General features: G+C 46.7%; 1 protein-coding gene across 1 annotated transcript; it reads right to left on the reverse strand.

The window, feature by feature from the left end:
- Positions 1 to 445: 445 nt before the first annotated feature.
- On the reverse strand, positions 446 to 14,974 carry snapc4 (small nuclear RNA activating complex, polypeptide 4). The gene is given in 24 exon segments (XM_055011327.1): positions 446 to 940; positions 2,224 to 2,495; positions 2,599 to 3,124; positions 3,632 to 3,878; positions 4,035 to 4,103; positions 4,244 to 5,010; positions 5,545 to 5,636; positions 6,500 to 6,594; positions 6,708 to 6,802; positions 7,190 to 7,296; positions 7,402 to 7,552; positions 8,770 to 8,934; positions 9,011 to 9,083; positions 9,231 to 9,332; positions 9,917 to 9,998; positions 10,268 to 10,352; positions 10,424 to 10,462; positions 10,464 to 10,565; positions 11,395 to 11,685; positions 12,761 to 12,783; positions 13,178 to 13,361; positions 13,466 to 13,518; positions 14,405 to 14,509; positions 14,736 to 14,974. Coding segments are annotated over 24 exon segments (3,891 nt in total). The 5' UTR covers positions 14,788 to 14,974; the 3' UTR covers positions 446 to 826.
- Between the last annotated feature and the right edge of the window lie 807 nt (positions 14,975 to 15,781).

Consider the following 15,781-nt stretch of genomic DNA (forward strand, 5'->3'; position numbering starts at 1 on the left):
TTTAAGAAAAGACTAAAAACCAGCTCCTCATTGAACATCTTTAACTTGATAGACTGCAAAAAAAACCCCAACAATCCTACTACCTCCTGCACTTCCTGTAGACTCCACGGTCTGACTATCACACTTGAACCTCTTATATCTTCTGCAGGTGGTTTCTTCCTGACCAGATCCTTGATGTGGTGGATCTACTCTCAGATGGACGTCTTTGGATAAAAGCGTCTGATCAATGAAACCGTAGAATTGTAGTGTCCTCACAATGTTCCCTCAGTGTCCCCACAATGTCTCGTTAACATCAGTGTCCCCACCATGTCCCATTAACATCAGTGTCCCCACAATGTCCCATAAACATCAGTGTCCCACAATGTTCTCAGTGTCCCATAAACATCTGTCGACACAATGTCCTCAGTGTCCCCACAGTGTCCCATAAACATTTGTGTCCCAAACATAATTTTCCATAATTATCTTTATTAGAAAACCTTCAGCTCAAAGAAACTGAAAAAAATTCTCATCTTAAATAATAACAAAGATCAGCAACAACCAACAGGTTTTAGTGCAGCTCCACCACTTTACTAACTCCTCCTGAGGTTCCTGAACGCACCACACAGCCCCCTGATCAATAATCAATGCAGCACAGATTGATCTGCTCTGACTGGTTCATTCATCGTTCCTCTGGTGGTGCATTCAAGGATGCTCAGACGGTCCGGATTTATGAGTTATCAGAAGTTCACGCCGTTCTGAGGGTTCTTGAACGCAGCCGATCAGCAGCTTCCAGGTTCTTTCTTTGAAGAACGTTGTTCAGTAAACCAGCCGGGGTTCCAAACACCAGTTAGCTCAATATGAGGTTTCTACTGGTCCGGTCCGGTCCGGTCCGGTCCGCAGAAGGAATCCCTGAGAAGTGATTGGCTGGAGCTCCGGAGGCGTCACTCAGCAACAAAGATCTCTGCAGATGGAAGCAAAGACGTCGTGAACATTCAGGTCATGTGACTGATCAGCTCCTGCTTCTCTTTGTTTTATTTCTGGCGTCTTTACTCTGTTTGTTGCAGCTAAAGGAGCTACAGCGCCACCTTCTGACAAAGAATCCAACATCTTCATCACAGCAGCAGTGAAGTCCTTTTATATAGTGAACAATGAAATCATTTTAGTGTTTTGAATTTGCTGTGAAGTTCAGTGAATTATCTTTTAAAGAACACATCATAAAGACGCGTTTGAACTCAGATTGCTACGATAGTTCACTCTGGATTATCTTCTGGAGGAATCAATCAGCTGTTGGTTTCTAAAATGTCAGAAAACTGTGAAAAATGTGGATCAGTTTCCTCCAAAGTCACGTTTAGTCCAAAGATGTTCAGTTTAGCGTCATAGAAACCAGAAAATATTCACAGTAAAGAAGCTGAAGTATACTCCAAACGATTCATGGATAAACGTAATAAATGTAGTCATCAGCGGATGGATTCAGTCAGACTTTAAACTTCCAGCAACAGAAGAAACAAAACAGGAATCAGTACCAAAGAGAAGTTCCTGTTTCTGTTCCTGATCTTCTGATTATTAGACTGAAGCTGAATAATTCCACTTCTGTCTTTTCTCTCTTTCTGCTTCACCAGTTTCCTTCTGAAGTGATAAAATGCAGAAAACACTCAGAGTTTCACTGAAAACAGAAAGAAAACAAACCTCCATCCCTCCAGAGTAGACATGCTTCAGTCCCATGTCTACTCTGGAGGGACGGAGGTTTTAAAGGCTCATTTAACCATTAAATAGTTTCCATCTATTAAATGAATCTTCAGACCTTCTTAGAACTCACAAATCAGAATGGAAGAAAGTTCAACATTCCACTGAGGCTGGTCCAGTGTCTCCATAGAGTTCCTGTCAGTGTTTATCTATGGATGGATCCATGTTTCTACTAAAATACAGTCTTTGGTCCACATTTCACCAACTGTTGAGGCTCTAACATCAGTAGAATCTGATGGGTGAAAGTTGGACCAGACAAAGTTCCAGTTCTCAGACGTTGAGACTAGAAATCTGTTTGACGATTCAAAAATTATCCAAAATGACCACAAATTGTACAAAAATGATTAAAAATGTGTCCAAATGATTCCTAGAATGATTCAGAACTGGAATGAATATGGAAACAAATCTGATAATAAATAAATCAGCTGATCAGTCAGCTCTGGCTGCTGATTGGTTTCTGAGGAACCAGGTACTTCCTGAGCTCCGCCCTCCTGTACTCACCTGAACTCTCCTCCGTCCTCTTTGTCTGGCCTTCCTTGGCTCCTCCTCCTCCTCCTGATTGGCTGGCCAGTCCACAGTCTTTCCTGTAACTGGCTGCACAGTGGCCAGGAGGGCGGGGACAGTGAAGCAAGACAGGAAGCGGGCCTTCAGCAGCTGGTAGGCGGGGTTACCTGAGAAACGCTCCGCCACCAGGTGTCGCACCGCCTCCACCATGGTGGCCTCCTCGTCCTCCTCGTCCTCCTGCTGCTGCTGGGCTGAGCTGGCAGAGGAAGCTGCAAAACAAACCCACCTGAGAACACACCTGGGCTGCTCTGGAGCTAATTGTGTGTGGAACAGGTGAGACAGGTGTGTGGGGCGGGTCAGGGCAGGTGTTACCTGGTTGTTCCTCAGATGGTCGGAGGTCAGAGGTGGAGTCTGGCAGGTCTGGTGGTGGTTGCCTGGCTTCAGGTGTGTCAGGTGTGGTTCGGGGGTGTCGAGGTTCGGAGCCTCGGCACAGCAGCTGCAGCGATGCCTTCGTCAGGGACTTCTTGGACTGGAGCAGCGCACTGAGCGTGCTCAGACTGCTGACAAATAGGGGCAGGTAAGGTATGGCCACACCTGCTCCAGGTACCGACACCCCCCTTTTCCCGCTCAGCCAATCACAGACCTGCGCCTGCGGCTCCAGGAACATGAGGGCGGGGTCAAACAAACAAACTAACCCTTCTGTCTCACTGGACAACTGAACATCTTCATCAGAGGGTGAATATTCCTCTTCAGAATCTGAGTCAGCCATTACTTGACGAAATACTTTGTCAACGGTGAACAAACCTCTCGGCATGGTGAGTTTTCTCTCGCTGTCTTGCGCTCTGTTACGCGCCGACTGCGACCCTCGTTTCCTCGACCGGGGGGCAGTTTTCAAAATCTATAAACTCCAAAACTTTGAATGAAAGCACGCCCACAAATGATGCTCAGATTGAAGTCCCAGATGTCCGCCACCTCCTGGTGTAAAGTAGTAACCATATGAGGCACCATATTTGCAGCTATAGCTTGTTATGTTCAGCAGTGTTGCTTGTTGCAATATTGCGACTTTGGCGCTTAAAGGGTTAAAGACCTGATAGTTCCAGATCATCCTATCAGTACCCTTCCCTCTCAGACTGCAGCTTTACTGCTGGTTCCAGAGGTTCCAGAAGCAGAGCCTTCAGTTATCAGCTGTTCTGAGGTGGAACCAGCTCCCAGTTTGGGTTCTGGAGGCAGACAGCCCCGCTACTTCCAACGGTACCTCTGGATTGTTGGGTTCTCTCAGGTCTGTACCTCACGAAGCGCTACATAAATAAAACTGAATGAACCATCAGTAGTCTTGGAGAACCCGCTTGGATGAAGGTGGAGCGTCTTCCAGAACCTTCTCCTGGAGCTCTTCGGACCACCTTACCTGTACCTCTGCTGCTACAGGTTCTGGTCTCACCTTGGCCTCCTTGTCTCCTGCAGAGCTCTGGCCTTCTGAGTCGGCTTCCGGACCCTTTTCCCTTCCAGGATCACACCTGTACCTGTCCTGTCCACCCATTGGTTGTCTTGACTGCTTGTCACCGGCTGTGGCTCCTCCCCCTCTCCCTCCCTGCGGTGTTTGGCAGTTTGGGGGCGGGGCTTGGCTGACCGGGCAGTGGGACATAGTAGTCATGCTTGATGAGGAAAGGAGCACTGTGATTGGTCCGCACACAGGGGGGCAGGGCTAAACTGAGGTTCTGAGTCGAAGACACTCTCTCATTGGACGAGTCAATGGGGACATGAGAAGCGTCCAATCTGACAGGAGCAGCAGCAGCAGGGGTCGGGGCTACCAGCTGCAGGGGGCGGAGCTTCTGAGGAGGGAGCAGGATGATGTTCTGGATCTGAGCAGACTGTGGAACCTGAAAGAAACAGAAACACTGAGGGTTACAGCAGAAACGTTCAGAGGAAGTCGGAGCTCTGAAGGTGAGGAGATCTTCACCGACCTCAAGAAGAGTTCTGGTTCCCTGAATCCTCACGGCTCCATCACTGACTCCATCACCTGCAGGAGAGGAAGGAAGGAGCTGCTGCAAGACAGGACGAGGAACGAAGACAGCATGAGGAGACATCTGAGGAGACATCGCAGGTAACGTCTGAGGACGCATCTGAGGAGACATCTGAGTACGCATCTGAGGACGCGTCTGAAGAGATATCTGAGGACGCATCTGACGAGGCATTGAAGGAAACATCTGAGGAGATATCTGAGGACACATCTGAGGACCCATCTGAGGAGGCATTGAAGGAAACATCTGAGGAGATATCTGAGGACACATCTGAGCTCCGGTGGTTGAACCTGTGGGCCTGGCGCTGCAGGTGGACCCTCAGCTCCTCAGGAGACACCATCATCATGGCGGCGCTGCTGTAGCACTCGTCCTGCTGCAGCGCTCTTGGAGGAGGTCCGAAGACCGAGGAGCAGCTGAACTTCCCAACGACGGTCGAACGGACCGGAGCCCCACTGAAAGCGTCGGTGGAAGAAGGCAGCAGCACCGGGCAAAAGCTCAGGGAGGACGAAGGTTCTGGTCTTCCTGCTGGAACCCAGTCCTGCATGGGAGGGAAGCTGAACTCCTCCTCCTCCTCCTCCTGCTGCTGCTCCTCGCTCCTCTCCTCCACCACCATCTTCTTCTCGTCATCGCTGTCCATGTAGGGAATCACCTTCTCCTCCTCCTCCTTCTTCTTCATTGTCTTCAGTCGCCTCCTGATGTTCTTCTTGGTGGTGTCCTTCTTCTTCTTTTCTCCTCCTCCACTCCTTTTAGCTTTCTTCTGTTTCTGCTGTCAGAGTCACAGCGTCAGAACTCATAAAGTTCAAACATTATCATCATTATCTGCATGAACTATTTAGTGTTTATCAGACGATTCCACTCTATGCTGATGATATGATATTTCAACTTTCTAATGATGGCAGTTTCATCACAAAAACAACTAAATCTGAGTTAAAGATCCTGAGATGTCAATAAAACAACTTTATTCAACGTCTCTAAGATAAAGAACGTGTTCACTCCACTCTGTAAAATTCAGTATTCAGGTTGAACTACAGGCAGTGTTTCCTCAGAGAGACTGAGAGGAAAACCAATAAAATAAACTCAGCAGAACCAGAGAACAGAGGAGATCCATCCAGCATGGAGGAACATCTACTGATAAAAACTGATAAAAACATCTACAAGATGAGGAGATGGGAGGAGCTAGTTAACAGGTGAGTCACAGGTGAGCTACAGGTGAGTTAACAAGTAACAGGTGAGTTATCAGGTGAGTTATCAGGTAACAGGTGAGTTAACAGGTGAGTTGACAGTTAACAGGTGAGTGTACCTTGGCAGGAGGTCTGTTCAGCTTCTTCCACTCTCTGAGACACTGAGCGTCGAACCGATGAGGAATCTCAGCAGCGATCTTCGCCCAGTAACCTGAAAACACAAACGGCTGAGCAGCAGATTCTGGGTTCTACCAGCAGAACCACAGCAGCAGGTTCTGGGTTCTACCAGAGGAACCAGAGCATGAAGATGACATTCAGACCCACGTATGTTCTCTGCTCGGAAAATCTAGATTTCTCCACTTGGTCATGTCCAGCAAGAAATAAAATAAAAGTCAGTTTCTAAAAAGATGAGACTCTCACTGACGTTCCCTGGAAAGCTTAGAACTCTGCTGCTACAAACGGACCAAATGAGTTCTAGAACCTCCTAAATGAGCTCCGGAACCTCCTACATGAGCTCCAGAACCTCCTAAATGATATCTAGAGCTTCCTACATGAGCTCTAGAACCTTCTTCATGCGCTCTAAAACCTCCTAAATGTGCTCTAGAAGTTCTAAATGAACTATAGAACTTTTGTATTGAACTCTAGATCGTTCTAAATGAACTCTAGAACCTCCTAAATGATATCTAGAACTTCCTACATGAGCTCTAGAACCTTCTTCGTGTGCTCTAAAACCTAAATGTGCTCTAGAAGTTCTAAATGAACTATAGAACTTTTTTAATGAACTCTAGATCGTTCTAAATAAACTCTAGAACCATCTTAAGAACCTTAAGAACCTCCTGAATGAAATGTAGAACTTTTTAAATGAACTCTAGACCTTTTTAAGGAACTCTAGATCACTCTAAATGAACTCTAGAACCTCCTACATGAACTGTAAACACTTCTACCTGAATTCTGGGACAGCCTGAAGTTCTTTATTTAGTCCAGAATCAGAACTGCTCTTTTGGGTGTTGGAACATGTAACCTGACAGAATGATCCAGGTGGAACCAACAGGTTCTGGTAAATGAAGAACCTACCGACTCCGTGTTTCTCCACCAGCCTAAGCAGCAGATGTCTCTCCTGCTGGTTGAACGCTCCTCTGTTCATTCCCGCCTTCAGACTGTCGTGGTACCTGCACACAGACACACGGACACGTTCCTGATACGTTCCATGTGTCCACATGTTCCTGACATGTTCCTGACCCAAACACCCTCAGAACCACTCGGTTCTGGTACCGGGTCTCACCTGTCTCGGCAGGAGCTGTCGGTACGTCCAGGAACCTCCAGCCGGATCTTCCACCACTTCTTCTCCCCGTACCGGGACACGGCTCGCAGCAACAGCTGACCCAGAGACACAATAAACATCCTCAGTGTAACCAGAACCAGAACCAGGACCAGGACCAGAACCAGAACCAGAACCAGAAGGAGAACCTGAACCAGGACCAGAACAAGAACCAGGACCAGGACCAGAACGAGAACCTGAACCAGGGCCAGAACTAGAACCAGCACTGGGACCGGGACCGGGACCAGGACCAGAACCAGAACCAGGAGCAGAACCAGAATCAGGACCAGAATTAGAACCAGAACCAGAACCTGCACCAGGATCAGGACCTGCTCCGGTACCTCCACAGACCTCCTGTAGGTATCACAGCTGTGTTTCCTGTTTTTACTCCACCTGTCTGTAAATACTTCCACAGGTGAGCGAAGTTAGCCCCGCCCCCTGCATACCTGGTCCTCCTCTTTGGTCCATGGTCCTCTCCTAAGGCTCGGGTCCAGAACCTGGTTCCACCTGTAGATCAGCTGAGCCGGGTCCCGACCCTCCATGAAGTAACTCACTGAGAGACAGACAGGTGGCCAGAGAGAGCGACAGGTGTAAAACAGACAGACCGATGGTGTGATGTCAGAGTGATGTCAGAGTGATGTCAGAGTGATGTCATTACTCTGGGTGTAGGGGATAAAGTTTCCGATCCTCATCTTCTCCACCAGCTCTCTGGGCAGAACGTCTTCAGACAGAGTCCAGCTGCTGTGACGCAACAAATCAGAAACGAACCGCTGGAACATCTGGAGACACATGAAGGCCGTCCTCCCCGTCTGAGAGACAGACAGGTCAGAGACAGACAGACACGTCAGAGACAGACAGATGGGTCAGAGACAGACAGACACGTCAGCGACAGACAGGTCAGAGACAGAAAGGTCAGAGAGACAGGTCAGAGACAGACAGACAGGTCAGAGACAGACAGGTCAGAGACAGAAAGACAAGTCAGAGACAGACAGGTCAGAGACAGACAGACAGGTCAGAGACACACAGGTCAGAGACAGACAGAAGAGTCAGAGACAGACAGGTCAGAGACAGACAGGTCAGAGACAGACACACGTCAGAGACAGACAGACAGGTCAGAGACAGACAGGGCAGAGAGACAGGTCAGAGACAGACAGACACGTCAGAGACAGACAGACGGGTCAGAGACAGACAGACAAGTCAGAGACAGACAGGTCAGAGACAGACAGACAGGTCAGAGACAGACAGACAGGTCAGAGACAGACAGGCCAGAGAGACAAGTCAGAGACAGACAGGTCAGAGACAGACAGACAGGTCAGAGACAGACAGGCCAGAGAGACAAGTCAGAGACAGACAGACATGCCAGAGACAGACAGAAAGGTCAGAGACAGACAGACAGGTCAGAGACAGACAGACAGGTCAGAGACAGACAGACAGGTCAGAGAGACAGGTCAGAGACAGACAGACAGGTCAGAGACAGACAGGTCAGAGAGACAGGTCAGAGAAAGACAGACAGGTCAGAGACAGAAAGACAAGTCAGAGACAGACAGGTCAGAAACAAACAGACAGACAGGTCAGAGACAGACAGGTCAGAGAGACAGGTCAGAGAGAGATAGACACGTCAGAGACAGACAGACACGTCAGAGACAGACAGGTCAGAGACAGACAGGTCAGAGAGACAGGTCAGAGACAGACAGGCCAGAGACGGACTGACAGGTCAGAGACAGACAGGTCAGAGAGACAGGTCAGAGACAGACAGACAGACACGCCAGAGACAGACAGACAAGTCAGAGACAGACAGGTCAGAGAGACAGGTCAGAGACAGACAGGTCAGAGACAGACAGACAAGTCAGAGACAGACAGGTCAGAGAGATAGGTCAGAGACAGACAGACAGGTCAGAGACAGACAAATCACAGACGGACAGGTCAGAGGGAGACAGACAGGTCAGAGAGACAGACGGGTAAGAGACAGGTCAGAGGGACAGACAGGTTGCAGACAGACAGACAGACAGGCGTCCTCATGTCTCACCCCCAGCTCTGTGGCGATGACGTCCCAGTGCCTGTCTCCCTGCCTCCTGCTGACCTCCTTCAGATGTTGGACCTCCTCTGGACTCCAGCAGTTCTTGTTGATGGACGGATGGAGGAAGTTCTGCCAGAATCTTCGGATGTCGTTGGCGTCCTTCGTCCCTTCAAACTGAGGACGGGGACAGACTGCTGTCTCTGACTCAGCGTGTTATTGATCACTGATTACTGATTGGTTTCAGACTTACATCAATGTTGGAGATCTTCTGCCAGTCGTGCTCCTCGTATCGACCACCAATCAGCTCCTCCTCCTTCTTCCCTCTGACCAATCAGAATGCAGATTGAGACAGACGTTACATCCTCTGAGCTCCGTGGTTCTGTCGTGTTTCTGCTCACATGTCTGACATCATGTTTAGACTCAACATACGTGTTTCATGTGTGTGACTTCTGTCTGGTTACAACACAAACCTGAGCAGGTCGATCTCTCTCTCCGAGCTGTCAATCTGATCCCGGAGATGCTGCCTGTCTGTCTGCACTGCCGAGGACCGCTTCTGGGTCAGATAGTCCACCCTGAAACAGACAGACAGGTTACAGACAGACAGACAGACAGGCTGTTATGAAGTTACTTAATCAAACTAAAGTGAACCAATAACCAACAGAACTGAATAATGTCCAGTAAAATCATTAATGTCAGAATGTAACGGTAACAACTAAAGCAGTAAGACAGCAGTCCTCCTCCAAGGCTGAGCAGCCCTCCTCCAAGGCTGCTCAGTCCTCCTCCAAGGCTGCTCAGTCCTTGGACCATTTCTGAGGGGTAAGTCCTGAAAAGTCCTCAGCAGTGGATTTGTAGTAGGATCACAATCATGTGATTGTCAGCAGGCAGCTGACGTAGCATCGACTTGTTGTCATGGTTACAGTAACGCCATGTCGCTATCTGGCAATGATGCAGAAATCTTTAAGAAATCCGTGGATCCAGACTATCACTTCCAAAATGTGATCACTTGGTCCTTGATTCATTTCTGACCTTTCATCCAAATCCGTTGGTCTGTTTTTGAGTGATGTTGGAAACAGACAGACGGATGGATGGATAGCGCTCGTTCACATAAGTACGTAATAATAATAATAATAATAAAAATAATAAAGTGAGGTGTTACTTGGACAATTTGGGCTGGATGAGTCTCCTCAGATTGTCTCTGCACATCGAGTGGATCAACAGAGTCTTCTGCCAGCTCTCCCCTGAAACAGACAGATAGACAGGTTACAGACAGAAAGGTTACAGACAAGACAAGTTACAGACAGAAAGGTTACAGACAGACAGGTTACAGACAGACAGACAGACAGACAGGTTACAGACAGAAAGGTTACAGACAGACAGACAGACAGACAGGTTACAGACAGACAGGCAGGCAGACAGGTTACAAACAGGCAGACAGGTTACAAACAGAAAGACAGACAGGTTACAAACAGACAGACGGACAGGTTACAGACAGACAGTTTCTTCTTACATCGTTTCACCTTCAGCTTCCTGTCGTCCAGACAACCAGTCATCCTGCTGACCTTCTCTTTCGTCTCCTGATTGGCTGGAGGACCCTGGAGACACACAGACAAGGCTCCTCTTTGGTCAGTTGTAACCTGTCTGTCTGTGTGTCTGCCTGTCTAACCAGTCCTGTCAGTTTGTCCTTGAAGTACGGCTTCATGAAGCGACCCAAGGTACATGGTGATTGGCTGCTGGTAGGAGGAGGGGGCGGACTGTTCTCTGGGAGACTCTCTGATTGGTCCAGACAACTGAAATAGGAGCTCCTTCTACAGACAGGAAAACACGTATGATCAAAAGACCTGCTGTCTGTGGTTATGTGGCTGTGTGTCTGGTTGTGCATCTGTGGTTGTCTGTGGTTGTGCGTCTGTGGTTGTCTGTGGTTGTGTGTCTACGGTTGTGCGTCTGTGGTTGTGTGCGGTTGTGCATTTGTGGTTGTGCGTTTGTGTGTCTGTGGTTGTGTGTCTGTGGTTGTGTCTGGTTGTGTGTCTGTGGTTGCGTGCGGTTATGCGTCTGTGGTTGTGTGTGGTTGTGCGTCTGTGGTTGTGTGTCTGGTTGTGTGTCTGTGGTTGTGTGTCTGTGGTTGTGTGTGGTTGTGCGTCTGTGGTTATGTGTCTGGTTGTGTGTCTGTGGTTGTGTGTGGTTGCGTGTCTGTGGTTGTGTGTCTGGTTGTATGTCTGTGGTTGTGTGCGGTTGTGTGTCTGGTTGTGCATCTGTGGTTGTGCGTCTGTGGTTGTGTGTGGTTGTGCGTCTGTAGTTGTGTGTGGTTGTGCGTCTGTGGTTGTGTGTGGTTGTGTGTCTTGTTGTGCGTCTGTGGTTGCGTGTCTGTGGTTGTGTGTGGTTGTGTATCTGTGGTTGTGTGTGGTTTTGTGTCCGTGGTTGTGTGTGGTTACGTGTCTAGTTGTGTGTCTGTGGTTGTGTGTTGTGCGTCTGCTGTTGTGCGTCTGTGCTGACCTGTTTTTGCTGGTTGTGTGGTAGGTGTGTGTCTACCTGTTGTCACTGGTTGTGTAGCAGGTGTGTGTCTACCTGTTGTCATTGGTTTTGTAGCAGGTGTGTGTCTACCCATTGTTGCTGGTTGTGTAGCAGGTGTGTGTCTACCTGTTGTCGTTGGTTGTGTAGCAGATGTGTCTCCAGCAGGTTCAGAGTTCCCTGAACGACCTGCTGGTAAACGAGGTTCATCTGGAGACAAGAATCCACTGACAGGGACAGACCCACACTCTGGACACACACACAGAGACACACACAGACACACACACAAAGAGACACAGAGACACACACAGACTCACACACACACACACACACACACACACACACACACAGACACACACACAGAGACACAGAGAAACACACACACACACAAACACAGATACACACACAGACATACACACACACACAGAGTTACTCTCAGTTACAGTTATAGTTACAGTTAGGTACAGTCAGTTAGTTACAGTTACAGCTAGTTACAGCTAGTTAGTTACAGCTAGTTACAGCTTCAGTTAGTTACAGTTACAGCTAGTTGCAGTTAGTTACAGTTACAGCTAGTTACAGTTACAACTAGTTACAGCTAGTTACAGTTAGTTAGTTACAGCTAGTTACAGTTAATTAGTTACAGTTACAGCTAGTTACAGTTACAGCTACTTACAGTTAGTTAGTTACAGCTAGTTACAGTTACAGCTACTTACAGTTAGTTAGTTACAGTTACAGCTAGTTAAAGTTAGTTAGTTACAGCTAGTTACAGTTACAGTTAGTTACAGTTACAGGTAGTTACAGTTAAAGTTAGTTATAGCTAGTTACGGTTACAGTTAGTTACAGTTACAGCTAGTTAAAGTTAGTTAGTTACAGTTACAGCTAGTTACAGTTACAGTTAGTTACAGTTACAGGTAGTTACAGTTAAAGTTAGTTATAGCTAGTTACGGTTACAGTTAGTTACAGTTACAGCTAGTTACAGTTAGTTAGTTACAGTTACAGCTAGTTACAGTTACAGTTAGTTACAGTTACAGGTAGTTACAGTTACAGGTAGTTACAGCTAGTTACGGTTACAGTTAGTTACAGTTACAGCTAGTTACAGGTAGTTACAGCTAGTTACAGCTAGTTACGGTTACAGTTAGTTACAGTTACAGCTAGTTACATTTAGTTACATTTAGTTAGTTACAGTTACAGCTAGTTACAATTACAGTTAGTTGGTTACAGTTACAGCTAGTTACGGTTACAGTTAGTTACAATTAGTTACAGTTACAGTTAGTTACAGCTAGTTACAGTCACAGTTAGTTACAGCTAGTTAGTTAGTTAATTACAGTTACAGCTAGTTACAGTTACAGCTAGTTACAGTTAGTTAGTTACAGTTAGTTAGTTACAGTTACAGTTAGTTACAGTTACAGTTACAGTTAGTTACAGTTACAGCTAGTTACAGTTACAGCTAGTTACAATTAGTTAGTTACAGTTACAGCTAGTTACAGTTACTAACCTCGTCGCTGCTGCTGTCATCATCTGTAAACAAACAGGAGGTAAATAAAGACGTGAACTAGAACCTCAGGCTTAGAGTTCAGATCATTCATTAGTTGGAATCCAAACGTTCTGTTCAATACTTTATCTGAATTTTCAGATTTTACATTTTTGTATTTTCACCCTCAAAAACCCATGAAGCCGTTTTAATGGTTCAGTGTCAGCAGAAATAAAACTAACGGCATGAAACTCTGCCACGACTCAGATAGACGGAGATGTTTTATCATACCAAAGATGATCACCATGGAGACCAGCAGGAGCTCCAGGGAGACCAGCAGGAACCCATAAAGCTCCTCATGGTGGACAATCGTGGATCCATGTCTGCAGTTCCAGGGTCCAGTCTTTCCAGGTTCTGACTATGAGGAGCAGAACATCTAAAAACTGGACTTCTGGACACATTCAACCCTGGAAATGGCTTCACAGGTATGAAAATGTGGCAGAGAGGTGAGACAGGTACCTGACACGCTGATGGGACTGATGGGACTGAGTGGACCGAGGACGTCCTCCAGGTTCTGGATCTCCTTCTGGATCTGGTCCCTCTGAGCCAGCAGACCTGCTGCACACTGAACACAATGAAGGTTGGACACGTCTCTGGAGACACCTGACACTCACCTGAGACTCACCTGAGACTCACCTGAGACTCACATGAGACTCACATGAGACTCACCTGTCCAGTCTGTCCAACATCGTCCTCCAGGTCCTCATCATCCGATACATCATCTGATAGAACAAAGACAGTCTGAGAAACACACAGACAGACAGGTAGATAGACAGGAAGAGAGGCAGACAGACAGACAGACAGGCAGATAGACAGACAGACAGGTAGATAGACAGGAAGAGAGACAGACAGACAGAAAGACAGACAGGTAGATAGACAGACAGGAAGAAAGACAGACAGACAGACAGACAGGTAGGTAGATAGATAGACAGGAAGAAAAACAGACAGACACAGACAGGTAGACAGACAGACAGGCAGTTAGACAGACAGACAGACAGTTAGATAGACAGGAAGAGAGGCAGACAGACAGAAAGACAGACAGAGAGGTAGATAGATAGGAAGAAAGACAGACAGACAGACAGGTAGGTAGATAGATAGACAGGAAGAAAGACAGACAGACACAGACAGGTAGACAGACAGACAGGCAGATAGACAGGAAGAGAGGCAGACAGACAGAAAGACAGACAGGTAGATAGACAGACAGACAGACAGACAGATAGGTAGACAGACAGAGAGACAGACAGACAGACAGTTAGATAGACAGGAAGAGAGGCAGACAGACAGAAAGACAGACAGAGAGGTAGATAGATAGACAGGAAGAAAGACAGACAGACAGGTAGGTACATAGATAGACAGGAAGAAAGACAGACAGACACAGACAGGTAGACAAACAGACAGGCAGATAGACAGACACACAGACAGTTAGATAGACAGGAAGAGAGGCAGACAGACAGAAAGACAGGTAGATAGACAGACAGACATGTAGACAGACAGGTAAGTAGATAGACAGGAAGAAAGACAGACAGACACAGACAGGTAGACAGACAGACAGACAGGTAGAAAGACAGAGAGACAGACAGACAGACAGACAGACAGACAGACAGGTACCTGTCTCACTGCTCAGCAGCTCCAGTTCATTCTGGTTCAGTCTCTCCTGCAGCTGCTTCACCTGCTGCTGGATTCTGTTCCTCTGATCCAACAGACCAGACATGACTGGAGACAGAGTACTGCAGTAAGAAGTACTGATACTACACTAAATACTGCAGTAAGAAGTACTGATACTACACTAAATACTGCAGTATGAAGTACTGATACTACACTAAATACTGCAGTAAGAAGTACTGATACTACACTAAGTACTGCTACAGTAAACAGTATTAGTACTACACTCGGCAGTACTGCAGTAAGCAGTATCAGTACTACATAACCTGATATTTACCTTTTCTCTGCACGCGCCGCGGTGCTCCAATCAACGCAGCTCTGACGTTCATATATTTCCCAGCAGGCTGTGCGGCGGGAAAACTCGTGTCTCGCGATGTTTGGTTCTTTGGTTCTGCTTCGGTTCTGGTTGTACTGCTGAGATAAAAAGAACCTTCAGATCAACAGAACCAGAACCTTCCCGGGTCAAAATAAAAACATGTAAACATGAAATAATCGTGTCGCCGCCGGTCCGCTCCTGAGCTGCTTCCGCCAGTCACATCCGGTCAGTCCGCTGACGTTGGTTCCGCTGAAGTTTTACTTACTTTTGCTTATTTTTTTTTAACCCGAAACGCGTCCAGTGATGCTTCAGAACAGGAGAGTAAAGCTCATCTTAGTCCAGGTTCCGCATCCAGTCTAGTTTGATCTCCAGTAAAATCTGAGCATAATAACCTATAAATAACTACAACTCCTCATTTTAATCACAGCTGTCTGGAACTGAACAATATTTTATAGGATTTTACTTTATGGTCAAAACAACAGTCAGACAAACAAATACCCCACCAAAAACAAAACAAAATATTACAAAAACGAGACACAAAATGAGAAAAATCAGAAAAAAAAGAACATATGAGACACACAACACGAAAGAAAAGAGAGACAAGAAACTAGGCAAAAAAGTTACGACAAAAAATTATATAAATAACAAGACAAAAATGGCAAAAACAAGAAACACAATGACAACACAAGTGAAACAAAAACCCCACAAAACAACAGAGTAAAACAAAACGACTAAAATCAGACGAAAAACAACAAAAACAGAGAAAATTTGACAAAAATGAGACATCAAATGACAAAAGAACAATGAACAATCTAATATTTTACCTTCTGATCAAAACAACTTGTCATGGTCTAGAAATGATTTTAAATTTATAGTTTTACTAATTTACAATCTGCAGTTAATGTCTTCTCTGGAATTTTTACACTTTGAGGACCGGATTGGACCCTCTGGAGGACCGCTTTTGGCCCACAGGCCGCATGTTGGACACCCCTGGTTCAGAACATTAT

This window comes from Amphiprion ocellaris, chromosome 6, assembly GCF_022539595.1.
Source record: "Amphiprion ocellaris isolate individual 3 ecotype Okinawa chromosome 6, ASM2253959v1, whole genome shotgun sequence".
NCBI lineage: Eukaryota > Metazoa > Chordata > Actinopteri > Pomacentridae > Amphiprion > Amphiprion ocellaris.